Source organism: Aulonocara sp. 'chitande type north' Nkhata Bay, linkage group LG16, assembly GCF_057382095.1.
Source record: "Aulonocara sp. 'chitande type north' Nkhata Bay isolate Kocher_YH1m ecotype deep benthic linkage group LG16, A_spYH_male_GT1.1, whole genome shotgun sequence".
Classification (NCBI taxonomy): domain Eukaryota; kingdom Metazoa; phylum Chordata; class Actinopteri; order Cichliformes; family Cichlidae; genus Aulonocara; species Aulonocara sp. 'chitande type north' Nkhata Bay.
Genome location: NC_141359.1, coordinates 25798107 through 25820556, shown reverse-complemented (window position 1 = coordinate 25820556; position 22450 = coordinate 25798107). Strand labels below are relative to the sequence as shown.

Sequence of the window (22450 nt, the reverse complement as noted above, 5' to 3'; positions counted from 1 at the left end):
TCTGTATACTTTTCATCTGTGACTGCATTGTGTTGCCTGTCAAGATCGTAACCGTGAGATACGACCTGTGCCAGAGGCTGACATGTGGCATGTCAGTTTAATCCAAGCGAGTGACAGACACCGAAGAGTGAGAGCATCTGTAGTAGGTTTAGAAGAAATAAGAAGTCAATAGTTCAAAGAACGGACTGTGCTTTTCAGAACAGGAGTATCAAGGCAGAAGTTTGGGATTAGACAGCTGCTGTGTGGTGTGGCTCGCCACTGCCTCGCCATGTCAAACCTAAGCACACGCTCCGGTCTGGCTGATCTGTTCTGCATTCCTGCCCTGGAGCCTCCCTGTTGTGGTTCAGCTTACCATATCCACACAGCTGTCACAGTTGTTGATATTTCCCCCTTCACCCCCTTTTCCCTTATGTCTTTTCACCCATACTATTCCCAGGTCTCCTCATACCTTATTGCTTTTGACCTCGGCCTATTTTTGGTGAATCAAACAGCAGTACGTTTAGCATTTTCCTATATATAATTTTGCCTAAATGCAGTTTGTAGCTAAGCTGACAGTATGAGTCATGTACAGCTTTTATCATCCACTCACTCACCCACCTCCCTTCTTTACTCCTTATCCCATTCAGGGTTGGAGGCGTTGCCTGCAGTTTATCCTAGTGGGGTACGCCCTGGACAGGTTTGACTAGAGATGCGCAGGACCCCCCCCAAAAAATTACCTTTCAAATGCAAAATATTATTTTTTATTACAAAAGACATGATCAAACTTTCCCTCAAGCTGCAGTAAGTTGCAAGATCTTCTCACACTTAGTTGAAAATAAAGTGCTCTGCTATTGCAAAGAGGCACAAAGAATTATACCCAGCTTTCCCTGACATACTTCACACTAGCAACATATTAGCATGTAGCTATAAGTTTGATTGCGACTATTTGCCTGCACCGCCGTGTACATGTTCCGCATGGACATAGACTCGGTGCATCTGTATTTTGACACGTAAGTGAATCTTGAACTAATCAGGAGTATATTTTATGGCTCAAATGTTAATGCAAGCTTATGCTAATGATTTTACTCCATAATTAGCAGGGCTGCCCATGCTTGTTGATAGAATGAATGTACACTTGAATAAACGTTGACGGACCAGAGTGGTATGTTAACTGTAAGGCTGTAGAAACAAAAGAGTGAGACTACATTAGAGTCCAACTCAAAGGAGCAAACAGAAAGAGAAGAAAAGACAAACAGTTTAGAGCACAGATGAAATGTTTGTTACATTGAATTTTGAAAGCAGACAGTTCTGCCAGTGAGGGAAAATCACAGCAGGGGCAACCTGGGCTGAGCTGTGAAAAGAAGCATAAAAACATGAGTGACTCAGGTCAAACACCTGGCCTAGACAGAGACGACTCAAAGTTTAAAAGACCTCATGAGACTTTTTCCTCTAGAATCTTCCTTGAATATGTTGTTTTGCTTTACCTCTTTAGTCTGTATGTAGCAGCTGCCAATGTTTTGAAGTTCAGATACTTGACTCCTGCCTCCCTTGGGTTTATTCTTGATGAAATATAAATCTAGTCCCAGTTCCTATTCAACATACCAGAGAAATGCAACTGTGTAATGTCCACTCTAGGCCCTTACAATTAGAAGCAGGTAAGCAATTTAACTTGTGAAGGCAGTAATGGAGTAAGATGGGATGAGGACAAGCTATAGAAGAAGTAAGGAGTAGTACATGGTAGGCTCACGGTACTGATATTTCCTTGCATACCATAGCTCATAGCTTGCGCATGTATTTTACACAGTGGCCACTGCTTTGATATTTTCTGCAGCCCACAGTTGGATGTGTTGTTCCCTGATGATTCTATTGTTCCAAGAGTCCATACCATTTTTACATCTCATCATTATTGTGTGTGACATAAACCTGGACGGTCCAGGCGCACAGTGGCTCATAAAGCTTAACAGACCAGAAAATGTTTGGCTGTTTATGTGTGTTGGTTTGCGTGTGAGCACCGGTGTGCTTGTGTCTGTCTGTCCTCCCAGAGTTTATGGGCTGATGTCATAGTTATGCAGTGTTGCCCTCTGAGACCGGCAGAACACGCACCTTAGATTGGTTCAGGCCATAAATGAAGTTGTCTCATCGCGCCCTTGATGCTCTCTCCCAGGGTTTCGTCACACAGTGTAAAATCTTTCTTGGGGTCACAGGATAGCAGAGACGGCACTTCTGTTCAAGGAAATTGTATTCGGTAAAAACCCCCAAAAAGTAACGAGTCTAAAGAAGCAATGAGAGAAAAGAAGCTACCACGGCGAAACATAATATGTATTCATCATTAGTGCATTCATTCTGTGCCAGAACCTTGGTGACTATTGTTTGTCCTGTGTTTGTGAAACAGCATCTGAGATAATGAGCTGTCTGGTTAATCTATAAATTTCTCTTTATTTTATTGATAGATATTAAATAGGAGCACAGAGATTAAAGGCAGAAGCAAACAAATAATCATGAGTTCATTTAGGGCACAATTGCTTCATGCTACAGTATTGCTATTAGTTTTTAATTTTATCTTATGATTATCTCCACCAAAAAGACAAGGTGCTGGAAACATTCCTCAGAGTGATTGAAATTATGGCATGATATAGTTGCTGCTCATCCATGATGTGAATCTCCTGTTTCACTACATCCCAAAGGTGCTCTATTGGATTGAGATCTGGTGACTGTGGAGGTAGAGTGAGTACTGTAAACTCGTTTTTATAGACAGAAGATGAGTACACTTTGGACACAAGGGATCGACATGGTTAGCAACAATACCCAGGTGGCCTGTGGCATTTAAAACCATGTTCAGTTGGTACTAACAGGCTAAAAAGTGCAGAGAACCACCACCAAGAATGGATCAATGCTTTCATGTTGTTTAAGCTAAATTCTCACCTTAAGCATTCAAGTGTCACAGCAGAAATCAAGACTCACCAGACAGTTGTTTGTAAAATGGCTCGTTGTTGGACAAAGGTCACACTTTCTTAGTGTCAGAGTGTATTTTGGCCATCTGTCTGATGCCGATCAACAGATGCATTGCTGGGCCTCTTGAAGTCTCCGTAATTATGTAGAAGGAATGTCTGCATATTGCTGAGAACTGTCGTTTGCACTGCCTTGATGTTGCATGTAGCGTGGGTGTCCCTAGGTTTTGGTGGGAGCGCCACTTTTTGGTGCCAACATGTCCTGTGACAAATTGCACAAATGTTACAAGAACAACATGAATTCATTTAGATTTGTCTTTAGCAGAGCTTTATATTAGGGATTGTATATTACTGTCCACCTCCTAAAGGAAACTGTTTGCTGCTGAGGCAGATTTAAAAGGTTGTTAAAATTGTTACTGATTTTCATCTGGCATCGAAATATTGCATTTAAAGATCTAATACGTGAAATAATCTACGTGTAATCATGTTTACAACAGCTGTTCATTAAATCTAACAAACGTGGCAGGTGCATTGGGTGTAAGATGCACTAAGAGCCTGAAATAAATGGGAACAGCTTTTTCCCGGGCTTCCAGGTGCTTTGTGAACTTCTCTATATCAGTTTCTGTGAAAGTGAAGCCAGTCTGCCCTGTTTCCCCCAAATAGTTCCATCAAACCAAAAAGCAGTGCTGTGGTAAATTAAACTTGATGTCAAATTTCAGCATCAGGATTAGTAATAAGCACTTGTAAATTAACTCTATGCTCTGGTGTTTTCTTTGTTTTATTATTTGCAATCCACTATTTACATCTATCTGTCGCCTCTATTGTAAGATCTTCTGTATAAACTAGAGTTGTTGATGGAATTTCACCTCCTCTCTGAGGTGATATACTCAGTTTATAAGAATCCTAATTTTGAGTAATTGGAGTTGAGCTTTTTTCTTTTTTCCTCTATAAAGGCTTACAGAGTCAAAGGGCCATATTAGTGTTGGCCACTGGAATTCCATGGTTTTGAAATCTTAGCCTGAGCTGCTTGTGGTTGGGTTTCTCAGACAGGGAGATTTGAGTGAGGGTCACCGTGGCGGAGGAATGGTGCTACAATGCTTGTGTGGTGTTTAGCTATTCAGCAGAGCTTTGTGGTTTGAGACAAAGTCAGGTATGGCGCACTCATTGCTCGCTTGTACTCCAAAGTCATACATTCCTCTGGCAAAGCTCGTGCGCCGGGCTCTCTTCACGAATGATAACGGAGCCAAGACTGTGGACTGCAGGCAAATTCGAGGATATGTTGTTTGTCTACTAAAACACTGATGAGGTAACATCTGAATGCTTTTGTGTTTTATTAGAACGACTAAAATCATCTTAACCTTTTCCACATAAATACAACCTATGATTTAAAGATGTTTGCAAAGGTCACACAGTAATTACAAACTCATAAAGTGGCGTAGCCCTTAAATTTAATAATCTCACACTGATTTATCTCATTTGCTCTCATTTGCTGTCTTTCCCGGTAGTTTCTGAGACCATGTGGTCTATTGTATTGTTTTAGGCTGTGTGATCATGTTTAAAGACATGCCAACAGTGTGTGCGATGTCTCCAGGTAGACACGGGAGTCACTTCTGCTTCTGGCTTCATGTATATATTGATCTGTTTAGTGCAGAGTTTAAAATGAAAACAAAAAGAGGAAAGAAAGCCCATTCATTTTCTCGAGCATGAAAAGGTCACAGAGAAATCTTCTAACGTGCCCTTTTTTCAGAGAATTGTTTGGTCCAGCTGTCACAGCAGGAGAAAAATAAAATCTGTTACAGATCAATCCGTTTGAAAGCCCCTTTTAAAATTGTGCTCGGCACTCCATTGACAGATTAGGGCTTATCAAATGCCCAATCTTAAAAGGAACAGAGCGTTAGCTAACCACAGAGGCATTTATATATATGAAATAGCTTATGGAGCAGTTACAGTGGTGGTTTGTTTTTTTTAAAGTAAATGTTGTTGATCTTAGCATAAGGCTATGCAATTATTACAATAATAATTATCCCTTAATATTTACCACATCACATTTTGGGTTATTTAGACCAAAATACTCAATTCTGCTCTACAAGGGCCTGATATCCACTTATGAGGACATTATACTGCTACTGTTCTCTCAAAATTTTAAACTAATATCCTCATATGTGGCTCTTATTTTTCAAAAAAAACAAAAATAAGGTTAAAAAGAAAATCTGGTAATTCTTTGTTTTTACATTCATCGGGCCCCAATGTGACCAAATATCAAAGAGAAATTAAAAATGCATGCCGTGGAAGAGTTCGGGTCTTAGGAGTAATAGGCAGACAAATGGACCAAACATCAGTGCGTGCTGATATCAGCCTCTTTGCAAATAAAACAACGTTTATTGATATGAGGGATCAGATTTTCTCATTTGTGTCTGAATGTTCAAACGTTCGTCATGAAAAGCTATTAAGGCGTGTTTATACCAGCAAAATCAAACCAAATAAAAGGAAAATGGGTATTTGCATTGGCTATAAGCCGAGAACAGCCAAGAACTGATTTATTCATACAAAATCACAAAATGGGTAAAGTGTAACTGGCTACTATAAAAACAGGAAGATATGTGAAGGGAGTATTTGACTCCCTTCTCCTCTTTAGTAGATTCACCTTGTAAGGAGGCGAGAGGGAGTCAAGTTGGGGAGGGAGGGTGGGGGTGGTTAGAGCAAAGGAGCTCAGTCCTCTTCTCTGTTCTGTCATGGGAAACACAGAACAGGGGGTTTTCAAAGGGCAGATCTGCCCGAGGAAAAAAGAATCCCATTTTCATCAGAATACAGTCTTGACACATTTGTGCAGCTTCAAAGTGAATGCAAGTGCAGACTTCAAGGTATCATATGTATGTTTTATCAATGAGTAGAGGTGAGGAAGAATAGGAGGGAACTCGGGAGTAAAAAGAGGAGAAGAAATGAAGGGGAGGATTTGAGGGATGAGGAGGAATCGTGTGGGAAATCTTGGCCTTGGGGAAAAAATGTTGATAACGACTCAACAAAAGAGAAATGTAGTTATGGTGCTGGGTGCGCTGTCTGCCACGGACGTGAATCAAGGAGTCTATGCAGCTATGCAGCTCCTTTAGCAAGTCAAATTCGGTATTACGTGTCTGTTGAATAAAGCTCTACTGTGCTATTTCTTTTATTCCATGCAAAACAAAGAAGGAAGGGGGGAAAATAGACTGACATCTTGCGGCCCTCCTATGTCAGCATGAGGATTTAGTGGCGATTTGTTGCATAAAGCTGATTTTTCTCTTTATTCTCTTTTGAGTCTTGTCCATACCTCCCACAAAATCCACGTGATACTCTTTGTTGCACTCATTTATGAGTCTGCTGCTTTTTCGCCTTCATTTTTTTCCACATTCCCCTCTTTTAACCCCATCTCTGTGCAGTCTGGATTGTTGATTAATACTGCAGCCGTTGGATAACAAACTTTAATCAACCACTGCGAAGTGAATCTCTTGGTTTTCCGTTTATATTTCCTCTAATATTCTCAATTTCCCCCTCTGCTGCTTGCATACCGAGTTATTTATGTGTGTGTGTGTACGTGCAGCATGTGGACAGAGATGATGTACGCATACGTGTTAAAATTGTAGAGAGGGTGATGCTCTGTTGGAAGGCAGCGCGTTCATTTAGCAAGTGCCTAATGCTGTGGGTGCTGTGACTGACTGAACACTAGAGAGGAAGCAGCCAAGCACTCGGCTCGGCTGCCAGAGTGCCGGCATGGGAGCACCGGGGTGGAGGAATCGCTTTTGTGCCCTCGTCCACTGGGAACACTCTCCAGAGATTTAGCTGTGAGTTTACACCCTGCCTACTTGACTGTATGCCTGCCCAAGTATCTCGTCACTGGGGAGATAGAGAGGGCTTTGAGAATTCCCACCATCCTTCCTTGCTTTGGTCTTAGATGTAAGTAGTTGTAGCTGATGAAAAGTGGCATTTGCTTTACAGCAAAAGGTCTTCCAGGTCATGCGCGTTTGCTTTTATTGTTTTCTTTTCTCTTTGTTTGCAATTCCTTAAGCTTTATCCAGTGTAGATGTTTGTGTATGCACAATGCACTGCAGTAAAAGTAACATCAGGCCCTTCTCCTGTTCCAGTCAAAGTTGCGTTGATGGCAGCTTCCTCAGTTCCCGTTGCCAGCAGACCGGTTTTAATTAGCGGGACATTCCGGAGAGTAAGTTAGCGACCGAGTGAGGGAGTGAAGTGAGCGTTAGTGACAGTCTTTCCCAGCTGATATTGATAAAGAAGAAGAAGAGAGGCTTTGATTCTGCTCTTCACTAAGCCCAGGAGAGCGTGGATCGCAACGGCGATAGCATAGTTGAAAAACGAGCAGCAGTTGGAGGAGAGGCCTCGCCGCACTAATGCACATTTTTATTATGTTAACAGACCGTGTCTTAGACTTCAAATTAAAAGCTGAGTTGTAATCACTGGCTCATCAAGTGGTTTTAATCTGTAGACTAGTAGTTTCAGGAGATATCCTGTGTTTGGGGATGGAAATAATTGCCTGCTTTGAGACTTGTTCTCTCTCTGCTTCAAAATGAAGCTAAATCCTAATGAAATCTCAGTAGATTTGAACTCCATAACAACTCAAGTTGTGATCTGGTTTTAATTAATTTTATTATTTCATTTCACGTCAAATGACTTACAGATATTGTAGTTTGTAGTACACAAAAGTCCTGAGATTACACCTGTGCGTCCTGTAGATTGACAGTGATGAGTGCCAAACCCGCGGTGAAGCATTTCTATAACTCGTTGTAGTTTTATGAAAGGTAAAGGTAATCTGCCCTCTCCGTACAGCCTAGCAGGCGTGCTTGTGGGGATGGACCTCATTGCTATATCGTGTCCAGCTGTCAGCTCAAATCAAAGAGAATCGGTGCATATTGCTCTTGACTTTAGAATGCTGCTATTCTTCCTGCCACAGTATATGCTGGTAGCTGCTCACACTGCCCCTGCAAATGTCAGAGCGCACTGGCTTTGTTCTTTCCTCACTCATCCACCCTCAGACATGGCATAAGTGCCACAAGGTTTTACTCTAGTGTGTGTTTCTGTCTTTCTCTTTATAGTTGTGATGACAAATGTACTCGGGAGGTACTAGACTGTCAGCTTCACTCTTTGTGTGTGTGTGTGTATGTCTTCTCTCTTGTCTACAGCCACCAGTTCCACAAAGCTTGAAGACCTGAGCTTTCTTGATGAACAGCGCAATACCCCCCTCCGGACATCCATTCGCCTACCCTGGCATAATACAGGAGGAAGGCCCCCTCAGGACGCTAAAGGTGACTGGGCTATTCATACTACTGCTGTAGGCACTCAGGGGAGATATTTGTAAAATAAACGTGTAAAATATCGCAGTACATAGGATAATGTTATGTGGTATGACTCTGAAAAACCCTGAAGTTAATAGGCAGCCAACGGTAGTTCTGAAGTTTCCAAAGTACCACGTCTGAGTGCAGAGCCAACAACAAAACTGTGCAAATACTTGAACACTGCAATGTAAACAATGCAGCACTTATGGGTATTAACATTATCCTCAAAAGCCTTTTTTTGGCTTTTAAATCATGCCTTTTTTCCCAGCTAACTTTTATCCTGGTTATGTGTTTTGAATCCTCTGAGAGATCCTGCAGATTAAATATTTCATGGGAACATGAATTACTGAATAAGTCATCACTGGATATATACTCAGACTATTTAGTCTTCCTTTTGAAAATGTCCTCTTTCATTTTCACTCAGTCTCAAACATGAAGCTGATACATAAGCATATGGTCAGTGGTTCTGAGCAGGTTTTTTCTACATGAATTCGTACATACACAACAATCTTAAACAATTGGATTCTTTTCTATAAATTTTATGGGAGATTCAGTTCAACTCAATTCAGTATTATTTATGCAGCGCCAAATCACAACAACAGTCGCATCAAGGCACTTTATACTGTAAGGTAGACCCTACAATAACGCATACAGATGAAAACCCAACAATCATATGACCCTCTATGAGCAAGCACTTTGGAAATAGTGGGAAGGAAAAACTCCCTTTTATCAGGAACAAACCTCTGGCAGAACCAGGCTCAGGGAGGGGCGGCCATCTGTAGCAACCGGTTGGAGAGAGAGAAGGAAGACAGGATAACATACATGCTGTTGAAGAGAGCCAGAGATTAATAACAAGTATGATTCAGTGCAGAGAGGTCTATTAACACATCTTGAGGGAGAAAGGTGACTGAAGAAGAAATATTCAATGCATCATGGGAATCCCCCAGCAGCCTACACCTATTGCAGCATAACTAAGGGAGGATTCAGGGTCAGCTGATCCAGCCCTATCTATATGATTTATGGTATTTGTTTTTCAGATGGCACCACCTTTACCTAAATTTTGCAACAGTAGGTCAACATTTCAGTGCAGTTCATTGCAGTTGTATTCATATATTGCAAAAATCCCAACATGTGCCATCTTAGGAAACTCAACCTAGTACGCTGAGGACCTTACAGTTCTGATTTGAGCAACATTTAGTGACTTCCTTTTTGACTGGGCGAACCCTCCGACAGAACTAGACTCGGGATGAGCAGCACTCGTTTGATTGCCATGAGAGGAGAGTGAAAAGAAAGGGGGGAAAAAAAGATGAGAAGGAGAAAAGCTTCAACTGTGGGAGAGAGAATACACAAACTGACATGCATGAACAATGAAATGGAGAAGAGGTGAGGATGTCGGTGCACCATGTGAGGCCTCCTGAAAGCAAAGGCCTGTCGCAGCATAATAAGTAAGGGGTGATTCAGACGTTAGCTGAGCGAGCTTTAACTATAAATCTATGAAAGGTTTTGAGGCTAATCTTAAAATTAGAGATTGGGTTTGGCTCCCAACCCTAAACAGCCAGCTGGTTCCACAGGAGCGAAGCAGCTTTAGCCTCTGCTTGTCATTCCGGCTTAGGATACTGAAAAAGCAAGTCATGGTCATTAGGGGCTTTATATTCAAGAAGATGGATTTGAAATCTAAGGGGATCCAATAAAGAGAGGTTAATAAAAGATAACTCTTTTTCTAGTTCCCGTCGATACTCCTTTTGCTCAAGTTAGAGTTTTTCAAACACTGTACTTATTTTGCTGGTATAGTAGAAGGTGGTGATCATTTCAAGTGTCTCAGAACCAGCTCGTTCGCTTTTTGGTTTCATTGTAGGGCACTAGAAACATAAACAGACCTACACCTGCCAATATAAACACTCTCAACTGCCCCTCCAATTACAATAGGCTTTTGTGAACACAGGCAAACTCGCAAGGTGAAAACACTAGCAGCTAACAGCAGTGATAGTTGTAATGTTGAAAGGCGCATTAGCACTAAAGGTAGCAGTCATTTAGTGATGTTAGTTAACAAGTGTTATGAGATCTAATTAGTGCTGAAGTAGACCAGATAAGAGTCCTCTTTCAGGTCTTCACTCTGATTCCACTTAATTGAAAATGTATCCTCTACAGTGTTCAGGGTTTTTCATGTATGTGGCTCCTTCTGGGAAGAAGAATGCGGGAGATGCTCAAAGCATGTTTGTAGGTTAACTGCAACGGAAAACGATTTATTACAGTAAAGTTTCCAGCATTTAAAAGAAGTAATCATTTGTTAACTTCCCGGAGACATGGGGAAAAAAATAGAAGTAGTGTAAACAATTTTAATCTGTTTCATTTCTTTTCCCGTTTCCTTCAGCGCGTTTTGCTCCCTACAAACCCGTGGACATCATGCTCAAACCTTTGCTGTTCGAGGTTCCCAGCATCACCACAGATTCTGTGTTTGTGGGCCGAGATTGGCTCTTTCAGCATCTGGAAGATGTCCTGAAGGCCGGCGAGTCCACAGAGAACCACGGTGCTGTGGTGGTGGGCAGCGTGGGTTATGGGAAGACGGCCATCATCTCCCGACTTGTGGCGCTGAGCTGCCATGGAGGACGCATGCGTCAGATCGCCTCCAACAGTCCCAGCGCCTCCCCGAAAAGTAATTAGTTTTAGTATTTGCCTTTGGATGTGAGCACTACATTAACTGCTCGTGTTTAGCTAATGTTATTATAATTTCATTTCAACATTAGCTTGCAAAGTGTGGGAGGGAAGTAATTATATATTCGTTGGCAATATAAAATCAAGTTGACTAATATTACATTTACCTTACAAAAGAATGCCCTCACACACAACTAATGTTATTAATGCTAGCATATACATATATAGAGAGATGTTAGTTTATATTAATGTAATAACTTTATATATTGGTGACCATGTGCATGTCTTCCAGCTGGCCCAGGACAAAGCACAGAACTTCCTCTCAGCCAGCCTCCACAGCCCACTCCACCATCCAGTGCTGCCAACACACTGAGGACCAGCAGTTGCCCAGGAACTCCCGAGATGCAGCGGCACAGGGAGGAGGCTGTCAAACGCCTGGCTGCAAAGGTGCGCCTTTCAACATCTAAGAGAGCTCACAGTAACAAAGAAGCAGGAATCAAAGAAGCTGAAAAAAGATTGCACTAGTTATGGTGGTGTTTACTCAGGGAAAAAATGTTTGGTGTGTGCACTGGATCAAAAAAAGTAATTTTAACAATTTTCAACAGTGAGTAGATTATTTTTTGTTTTTGATGGATGGATTTGTTGTTTCTTCCTTTCTTTTTAAAAAAAAAAAAAAAAAAAAAAAGGAAAAAGAAGGAAAATCGACCAAAAAGCATCTCAGGTTTTACCAAGTACTTCTACAACAGCTTCAGTCTGACTTCTGAAAACTCCTCTTTAATAGTGACCACAGATAATTGTGATATATTCTGTTGAATGATGCATAAAATTATACATAACAATAAGGGTAGGTTGCAGTTTACTAGTCAGTGATTAGAACCTCCTCAGGGAGCAACAACCCACAGCGAGCCCTGTCAGCCATGACCTGAGAGCACAGAATGTAAACACACACCAACGTCAAACAGAGCCAGCTTCATCAATATTAGACGTCATTTAGGAATTTACAAACATCAACACACGTTTCAAATAGCAACACCATTTATCTAGGCGGCTATCAGTTATACCGACATGTATGGCACTACTACTGCTTAATTACTGGTTGGTATCCGTTCCTGTGTCAACTTCAAATAGGTGCTTAAATATATTGTAAGGCCGCCTGTTCAAGTGTTGAACTGGGATGTTTGAACATGATAAGGATCCTCAAAATTCCATGAAGCGGAGCAACACTGACTACTGAGGACAGTGCTTACTTTTTTGACAGATGAATATTCCATCTGTTGATTTTTCTGGCGCTACAAGGATCGCAAAATAAAGTCTAAATACCGCCTCTCTGGGAAGTTTACGTGTCAGCGCTGTTGAGCAGAAGATTAAGTGTTTTCTTGTATAAGCTTGTCAACATTCTTCACAAGATATAAAGTACTGCACGGTAACAGCTTTACATGTGTTCTGTTACTCCCCCACACCGTCAGTAACATTGTTAACCACTTGTCTGTGACCGAAACCCCCCCCCCCCCCCCCCCCCCCCCCAAACATGCATACCAGACACTGAGCATATTTCTGCACATCTTTCTCTTTCAGACTTGTGAAGTGGACAGACAAGTCCTCGATGTTTCACTTTAAAATGTTCCTCTCTCAATGCACGCCGACTAAGCAGTGTGCGGTTTTTGCCTACGACTCTTTTATTTTAGTTTTGGAATTGTTCGCTCTGTTTCCACTGAAATTTCTCTGTCGATTTTTCACTCCCGCATCTTTACTCGCACCACCTCTTCTTGTGTTGCTGAGGGTTCAGTCACATAGCAGGTGCACGTTCACTACATTTTGGAAATACTGCTTGCTAAAAGCACCATTTGATGACTTTGGCACTGCTATTGCCTTGTAGCAGGTCTAATAAAGATGATTGGGGGCCACCGGGATTCAGAGAAGATTTGTGATCCACTGTTGTAGTCAGTTGAGTTTGAATAGTGCTGTGATGGTAGGTTGTAAGGTAATTTAATAGGTGGCAGCTTTGTGAAGGACTTTCTCAGTGGATGTGACGTCTCCTACTGATTCTGCTGCGTTTAATGGTACTGATTACAACCTGTTGTCCTTCTAACACCTTTAGAATTTAATACTCTTATTCTGTCAGGGAGGCCTCCTAATTAGTGACCCTGTCAAAGGGGACAGTTCATGCACCAGACAGCTAGGGTAATGCAGTGAGCTTCATGTAAATGTCTGTGAAACTCAAGCAGTATCTCTTGAGCCAATTATGGTGAAAAGTGTTTCCAATAGGCGCCTTCACAGGGGCTCTGTTCCTGTGATGTGTGATGCAACGCTGAGCAGCTTCTGTCAGATTCTGCCAGTGCTTTTTTTAATCATTGATTTAAAAGTGGTCTCATAACAGGAGCACTGAGGCTACTACCCTTTCTGCTTTATTCTTATTATCGAGACGTGCCTTTAGGTAACATTTCTGAAAATGCATTTATTGTTTTGCCAGCAGATGAGCTACCGAGGTTTGACTGCAGAGCCTTGCATCATCGTGTGTCGAGATTCGTATTGCTCATTGATGAGGCGGTAGTCTGCGTGACTTGTATGCTAAATTAAATCATCACTGCAGTAGGGGGCTTATTAAGAGTTGTGTTCATGCACACAGCAGGTTACTTGACTTTGTACAATAATAGGCATTCAATATATCAGTTTCCCTCTTTGTTATGTCACATTTGTGATGAAGCTCAAAAAACGTGTGACGCAAAAATGACAGAAAGGAGTGTTCGGACTTCTCTCAGACGTTTGCTGCTTTTAGGGTAAAGCATAACATCAGAGAAAAATTCTGGTGGTCGTGATTTTTGACAGTTTCTGGAGAAGATGTGAATCAGTGGTTGTGTTATTGTTTCAGTTGGTCCATCTTCTGACTGGATGTCACATGTTTTCCTTACTAAAGATGGGTTATATACATCCAGGGAGTTCAGCTATAATTTTTAAAATCTTACCTCCCTCTTTTCTAATTTGCGCTAGCTTTAATTGTGCCTTTATTGGCATGTGAGTTATATGTTATTATTTGAAAAAGAAAGAACCATAAATATGCATTTAGATCTGTGCTGTGGGGAGAAGTTTGGGTCCAAAACATTTATTGATGCTAAATGTTAAAAAAAAAAAGTCTCATATCTTGAGGCTTTAGTCATTTTTCTAGAAGCTGGTCATCGGTTTTCTGTGGAGAACTAAACAGCAACAGCTGAGGTTGAGCCGTCAGAGGAACCGATCACCTGCTCCTCCTCCTGTGGGCCTGGAAGTGTGTCAGCTCCTCCAGGTTGGACTGTAATTAGTACAGTCATCTTCCTTCTTCTCCACCTCTGTCCCTACATTTTCCTTTTAAATCAGACCTCCTTTGAATGCTGCGGAAACCTGCTCAGGTACAGAAGATTCTACCTTTAGATATCCACCTGGGATCTACTCACTTCTTTTTATAGCTTTCGTTGCCCAATCTCTTCATCATCCCTTCTGTGTGAAATAATGAAAGGATAAAATCATGTCTTTGACATTGTAGAGATAATATGTAGTTTTATGGAGGCTTGTTGGTATCAAAAGCCTCACTTACTTACTTTGTCATGGTAGTTTTTCAGTCACCAGAGATGTTGGTGTTTGTAAACGCTTTAAAGTTATCAAATGTACCCATCAGTCAGTGAATCATATTTTTAATTCTTCCTGATTCTCAAAAAGCAATGGCTTCACTCGCGTTTGTTCTCGTTCCTTTTGTCTTCCAGGTGGTGGCTTATCATTATTGCCAGGCAGATAACACGTACACTTGCTTGGTCCCAGAATTTGTGCACAGCATCGCAGCCCTTCTGTGCAGAGCTCATCAACTGAGTGCGTACCGGGAGCTGTTGCTGAAAGAGCCCCACCTCCAGAGCATGCTCAGTCTGCGCTCCTGTGTCCAAGACCCCATGGCTGCTTTCCGGAGAGGAGTCCTGGAACCGTTGGCCAACCTTCGGAAAGGTAAAACACTGTAGTTGTATATTGCACTATTTCATTTTCATCGTGTATGAGACCACTAATCTCATTTCATAGTATTTTAATATTTAGTTTATTTGTAAATGTCTTTGCAGAGCGAAGGATTCCAGAGGAAGATTACATAATCTTAATAGACGGGCTGAATGAAGCAGAGTTCCACAAACCAGACTATGGAGACACCATTGCATCCTTCATCACAAAAATCATTGCCAAGTTCCCCTCCTGGCTAAAACTGGTTGTCACTGTTCGAATCAACTTGGTGGTAAGAAAGAACTTATAAAGCATGGCTCTGAGTTCACTCAGATGACAAAATATTCACTGTTATAATCACCTCGAGTCAGAATTACAGATGTCACATTATACTGGTGATGAGTTTTAGTTTTAAAAAGTTTATCACTCTTTCTTCCCTCTCGGTAACTACTCGGCTTATCCGCACACTTTACGGCTGATTAAAGTAACTACTGCTAATGGCATTCACTCTTCTGTTGCTGCAGCTGCTTCTCTCACACACTCAGAGACTCGCTTCCCACAATGAACTCACACAGGTGCAGTTTGGCTGTTACACTGTTGAGTGAAGTACTGGATACAGGCAAGCTGTTAAGGGCTTGATTCTTAACTTAATTACCAGTTTCGTGTCTGCTCTTATCCTCTCCTATCTGCTTTCCAAGCGCTCTGAGCTGAAGCTTATCAAAAAGTTTGAACACTCAAGACTTCTGTTGTTATATTTTTTTATACAAATTGAATGAAATTTGCACAGGCTGGTTTAACTAAGCATCTTTAACTAAGTGCTTTTACAGTCTTACCTTTTAATATATTTTAATGTTATTAGTGCTAGTTTTCACTTACTTAATATACTGTATTTTTCGGACCATAAGGCGCACCGGATTACAAGGCGCATTAAGCGAAACAAAACAGTCAGATAAGTCAACTCATTTTTCTTGCTTCCTCCAATCCACATTGATTCATAAATGCTGAATTCTCTTGCAGCTGCTCTATTCCCATGTTGTTGCAGCATATTAATGACTAACCTGGTATTGTCGATGGATTACCTCAGTTGTTCTCCTGATTGAAGTTTGGTCCGTTTACAGCATCCCGCCATGCGATTGCATTTGTCCCTAACCCTCGGGAACCCTCACATTAACTTTTATGAGTGAAAAAAAGTTAGCCTTCATCCTCTAGCTTCACTGTGTTTATGTTATGCTAACATAGCTGTGTCGCTAGTAGGGTTGCCAACCGTCCCTTAAAATACGGAATCGTCCCGTATTTAGAAACAAAAGTACACGTCCCGTATTGAGCTAATAAGGGACGCACTTTGTCCCGTAATACAGTGAGAATCAAAAGTAGTCTATAACTTTTAATGGAATTAACGCTTTGTTTGAAAACATAATTCCCAGCCCCTCTCCTGCTTTGTGACCAATGAGCTGACAGCACACTTATGACAATTCGAGTATGACAATTCAGATTACCGCTAATCTCATTGGTCGAGGAAAGGTCGCTTACGGAGAAAATACCGGAAGACAACAGATGACCACAACAAGAAGCATGGCCAACAGGGAAACAAACGCCGACACGGCGGTGCAAGTCTCGGACGACAGTACACCTAAAGCTGGGCAGACACTGTGCGATTTTTTTCAGTCACGTTATTCAGCTCCTGCTCAAACTGCACGATTGACTCGCAGTTGGTAGGTCACGATGTACTCTCACACTATACCGCCCGATGCTCTGATGCGACCTGAGTGCTCACACTGTGCCTCCATAACATGAAGGTTATAACAGAAAATCTGTCGCGCTCTCTCTCTCTCCGTCTTACACTCACACAGACACACCACCACCATCAACTTTGCTAAATTGCTAATGAAAAACACTCATCAGGCAGCTGTGATTGAGCAGCAGTGTAAATCCAACTATTTTCACGGTTGTTGTGGTCGTGATAATTTTGTGATGCCACATCGAAAAGGCTCGGATGAGCTTTCCAAAGTTCTACAAGTTGTGCCTCCATCGCTTGTGTCCAGATCACACGCTGCACAGCCGTGCTGCTCCATCTTTTACACCAACGTTTACGTGTTTGCGCGCGAGCAGTGTGAGCGGCTGTGGTGAGAACCTCACGAGCGATTGATGATCAGGAGCTGGTCGTGAGGTGTTAATCACTTCTCGTTACCCCACGTATACTACACGATGCACGATGAAGGCCAAAATCGGTCCGATCACTCAAAAATCGGCTCAAAATGGGCCTAAAACCGCACAGTGTGAGCCCAGCATTAGAGCAGCAATGTTTGTTCCCCTCAGACAAAGGGAAGAATGGGAAAAGGAAAACACCTGGCTGGAAAAAGTTAATATGGGCATGTGCAATGAATATCAGCGCTATGTGGCCAGAAGTGTGATAATATAATTTATTTTGTGTAATAAACAACTGCAAGGATAGATGATTACAACAAATAGATGACTAATACATAAAAGTAATACATAGATGAATAATGATGATGAGTTAAGATGCGTAATCATGGGAACAAGCGGGTTTACAAACAGGAGCAGCTGATTAGCATTAGAAAAGCTGAAATAATATTTCAACTGAAGCCGATTGTACTAAATGCACTAAATGTGCACTGTTACAAGAATGTTTTTCTTTCTATTGTTTTCTATTATTTTAAGTTAAGCAGGACAGAGTGCTTTTAAAGAAAGATTTACTTATATTCTCAAAAGTTAAGCATGACAGGCTTCTGTTTAAGAAAGAGACCTGTTTTACTGTGTTAATGTTGTCATTTTGAGCTAAAAATAAATGGCTAAATGATCATTTGTTTCACATGTGTTCATATCACAAAGAATACACATCTACTTAAATCAAATTCAAGTCAAATGGTTAAAAAAATAATTTCACACACAAAAAAAGAGCTAGAAAATTCACCACACTGGGAAGGGTGAAGACAACTGGGTCGCCCGGCCCTGGCCACGAGGTGTCCCTTATTTATTTTTCAGGGAGTTGGCAACCCTAGTCGCTAGCATATCATTTTATACCAGCTAGCCAAGCTTCAGTAACCCTATAAATGTCACTGCTGTTTAGTTTTCTGTCTTCATTTATGTCGAAAGGGACGGCAGAGCTGTACATTTAAATTTTTTCAGAAATCTCTTAGTCATGTATATCATGTTTAGGTGGAACTAGCGAGCTAACTTCTAACTCCGTTAAATTTAATAAATTTTGTTTTCATGGATGCTTGGATGTTGAACTTAATAGTTACACCTGATAAAGCATCAACGCTGTCGAATTTTGAGAAAATTAAAGGATTTTAAGTGCGGCTTATAGTGCAGGAAAAAAAAGTATGCCGGTTGTAGCCAACAGTCCTCCTGCACTTACAGTTCACACTGGCCCTGTGTCCCAATCCATAAAACACTGTAAAACACATTTATTGATTTGTTGACCAGAACATTTCATATCCTAAATCAAAAAATCTAACACTGTGGCAACCCTAGAAAAGAAATGAATCAAAATTCTCTCATTTTAACAAATGTCTAGCTGGACATGCCGTCACCTCTCTAGGCACTCACTCACTGTCACCAGACCCTGCACATTTTTACATTTTGACAAGTGTTTCCTGAGCTGCTCCCGCTTGTTATTCTACTCTTTACAGAGTCAGGCATATCCAGCAACATTCAGGAAAGAATTGAGACACATGACCTGCAGGGCAGGAGAGAGATGAGTCAGTCACTTTGAGCTGACACTAGGTTGACCAGTTCCAGAAATGATATGGACTTGGATTAAATTCACGCTGCTGACAACTGAGGCTTTGACACTACTGATGAACTACATGAAAACTTATTTTCCTTGCTGGGGGAAAAAAGAAAGCACTGAGCCTTGGATAATAATGTGGTTTTTGATTGACATCTGGAATTTGAGTTATTATTGCTCAGTCAGAAGCCAGGGTCGAGTGTTGTCCATCAGTGTGGGCTGTACTATATAGTGAATTCAGCCTAGCTATTAAGAATTCAGGCAAGGCCCTGTCAGTGTGGTGAATCAATATATTGTAGCGCTGATATTTTGTATTCACCTCTTATGCTCTTCTATTAATGCATTAGAATTGGTTTTTTGACGTGGAAAGATGTTCCAGGTGACTGCACTTAAAGTAATACATTTCGACTACACTGCAACATCCATCCATCCATCCATCCATCCATCCATCCATCCATCCATCCATAAGCAGAACACTGCAACATATGTGTTGTAATGTCTTCTGACAAAGTGAAACAGTGTTTAATGAGAGGGAGTTACTGTTTGTGTGAATTTGCTAGGGTGACGTTTTTAGCCACCTGGAGGCTGGCAAAGCAAGAACAGCAACAACAACAAGGTTGCAGTCGGTTATCGGAGATGTGTTTTTGTTGTCCGTGTGGTAGATTTCATAGTAACAACTGTGCTGGAAAGGAAACGTGTGGTTTAAGGCATATGTAACAGTAGCTGTTTTTTTTTTTATAACCTCTGTTAGTGAATCCTGTGCACATGCTGGTCTGTGGCAAAGGATAGCACATTGTTAACCATGCCATATGTGTCTTTTACTTTCTTGTAATCATATTTTTCTTGTTATATTTCTGTTTTGTTCACATTCCCACTGTAACCACTTAGCAGTTGTCTGCAGTAATGAATCGAATGGCACTGTTGTTTTAATGGGAGCTATATGACGACTTCGCATGTGAAAACCTCGGAGTCGGTTTGACAATGTTTTTGTAAATCAGGCTCCTATGATGTTCAGTAAGTTCCCTTTAAGTGCAATGGAAAGGCTGTTAGTCACTGACTGAAAATGTCTAATTTTCCAAAAATGTAACAGAAGTCAGTTAAATAGTTTTTAAGAGAGTTGGCAGTCTTTTGCAGAAAAACCCTGTATGTCCTCTCTTTTTATTGTTTATTTTTTTGGGGGGGGGGGGCTACGAGTCCACATATTTGGGTAAGATGCAGGAAGTGGTTGCAAAATCACAAAGAAATTCCAAAATTGAATTCTCTATGTCCGGTGGGACGTGATGAGAAATATTACAAAAGCAGAATTCAAAATGAAAACAATGAACAAACAGGGCTGCGTACAACCACATGCCATGACACATAACGACAGCACAATGCTTAATAACAGAATTAATGATAAACTGAAGATATTCTATGATAACTGGACCATGCACAGCATTCAAAATAAAATAAATAGAGAAATAAATACAGTAAATAAAGAAAATGTATATAAAATGTTGTTTGGACATGATGGTTGTCAGTCCTGCTCCATGCAATAGACTATAATGACCATACACTTGCATTACTCAAAGGTTCTTGAAACTGAAATATGAGCTAATGATGATGGTTCCTACTTCCTTCAAAAGTTTTTAGAGCAAGTTCCTACAAAAGATCAAAAGCACAAACTGTACGCTCCATGCTGTATTCTCATACCGTTTCCCCTAACATTAAAGCTCTGGACACAGCAGTCAGCAGCATTGCCATTCAGTGCAGACAGTGGTTACATTCGGCTTTGTAAGTTATCTGAACCATTTGGCCATCATTAATATGCAAAAGCCATCGGTAAACCTGCGTCTGTGTGTGTATGGCTTTGCTATCTAAGCTTTCGGCTACAAGTTCAGAAACTCTGCAGCTTAGTGTTTGTATAAGCTGCAATTTAGCTTGAAATTGGAAGCACTAAATGATCGACTTTAAAGCATTATCACTTCATACTTGTAATATTATGCGTGTACATTTGTACTTGTCGCTTGTACTCAGGTGTCTCTTGCAAAAAACCCCTCAGTGAATAAATAAAGCTTATCTGCTTTACTGCCCGACTAACTCGGGGCATAGCAAAAATGAATCATGGAAGAATAATCAAGATGGCATTGTTAAGACAAGAAAATATGAAGGCATGAAATGTTTCTTATTTGCAGACAGAATCCGAGTTGTGCATAGAGATGAAATTGTCACGCTATTGTTTTGTGCTTTGAACAGACAAATAGCATCTCACCTCGGAGGAAGGGTTCGATATATTGGCCCTTGCCTGCTAGACTAATATCTGGACAATCTCTGAGGTGTTGTTTGCACCCCCTCCCCCCAATCTGGTGGATTGTGTTCGGTATGTTTTATTGAGCGTGTGCATACATGTGCTTGTGTGTGTTTGTCTGTTTGCGCTGCCTTCTCATGATGAGGGAGAGGAAAAATGTTATCTTGCGGAGGCAATGTTTCTCTAGCCTCAGACAGGCAGAGGATTGGAGGATTAAGGTGCATTGATTTCTCCAACCCCTGGGACACAGATTGAAATGTGATGCCTAGTTCAGACCTCTGCTTGCCCGCTAGCTACCATCCCATCCATCCCCTGCCTCTTAATACTCAGTTTCCCCACTCCTGTTTTCCTCACAGCCACATTTTGAACAGTAACAAGTGTCTGCTTTGGCCTGATAGCTCAGCATGCTTGCTTCCCCACTGCTCAAAGAAACTCCTCTGATAATACACGTACACAGGCAGATTTTGTTTTTCTTAATGGCAGCTCAGGATGCAAAGAATATTTTTGCTTTTAATTAATTAAATTATTTATTTATTGGCTGTGGTATTGAGTAATACAGCTGTGTCTGTAATGCAAACACTGCACCAAATTACTTTTTTTCATGCATTGACACTTTAATAGTACATTGAAGCTCAGATGTATGTTTTTATGTCACGCTCTGTCTTTATCTTGTCTTCAATAGGAGATCACCAGCCTCCTGCCCTTCTCCAAAATCTCCCTGGATGACTTTTCTGACAACAAAGAGATCAGCAATGACCTCAACGCATATATCCAGTATCGTATCAACGGCAGCAAGGACATCATGAACAATATTAGCCTGAACGGCAAGGCCGATCCTATCACAGTCGGCAAGCTAAGTAGCCACCTGATCTCCCGCAGCCAAGGGTCCTACCTGTATCTCAAACTCACCCTGGATCTGTTTGAAAGAGGCCACCTCGTGATCAAAAGTGCCAGTTACAAAGTCGTGCCTGTTTCACTGGCAGAACTGTACCAGTTACAGTGTAACATGAAATTCATGACCAATTCAGCCTTTGAGCGCTCACTGCCGATCCTCAACGTATCGCTCGCCTCGCTGCACCCCCTGACTGACGAGCAGCTGTTCAACGCCATCAACGCGGGGTTCGTCCAGGGGGAGCTACAATGGGAGGACTTTCAGCAACGCATGGAGCTGCTCTCGTGCTTTCTCATCAAACGGAGGGACAAGACGCGCATGTTTTGTCACCCTTCCTTCAGAGAGTGGCTGGTGTGGAGAGCTGATGGAGAGAGTACGGACTTCCTTTGTGACCCCAGGTCAGTTTTCTGCTAATGCAATAACTTCGCAGCTCTCAATTTGGTTTGCAGGCTTCTGTAATGCATTTAGAGTTTGCGTATGTTTCAGTAATGCATTTAGAAAAGGTTCTTGAATTGCACAAATAGGCATGTAGGACAGTAAGAAAAGTACAACTAATGCTGCAGAATAATATGATAAACGTGTCTTCATGTGAATGAAGTTTTGCATCTCAGAGTGCTTCTGAATTAGTTGTTTTAGGTCTCTGACAGCTTTAATCATGCCTAAATTTGG

At 41.4% G+C, this 22450-nt stretch overlaps 1 protein-coding gene across 3 annotated transcripts in view; it reads left to right on the top strand.

Annotated features, from left to right (window-relative positions):
* Positions 1–22450, top strand: part of LOC147311662 (protein TANC1-like) — a 112932-nt gene that overhangs the window by 65873 nt on the left and 24609 nt on the right. For all 3 annotated transcript variants that reach the window (XM_086267222.1, XM_086267221.1, XM_086267224.1), the window contains 6 exons: positions 8096–8218; positions 10620–10901; positions 11193–11347; positions 14635–14866; positions 14977–15143; positions 21572–22179. In XM_086267222.1, the coding sequence (XP_086123348.1) occupies positions 8096–8218; positions 10620–10901; positions 11193–11347; positions 14635–14866; positions 14977–15143; positions 21572–22179 (1567 nt within the window). The remainder of the gene's footprint in view (positions 1–8095; positions 8219–10619; positions 10902–11192; positions 11348–14634; positions 14867–14976; positions 15144–21571; positions 22180–22450) is intronic.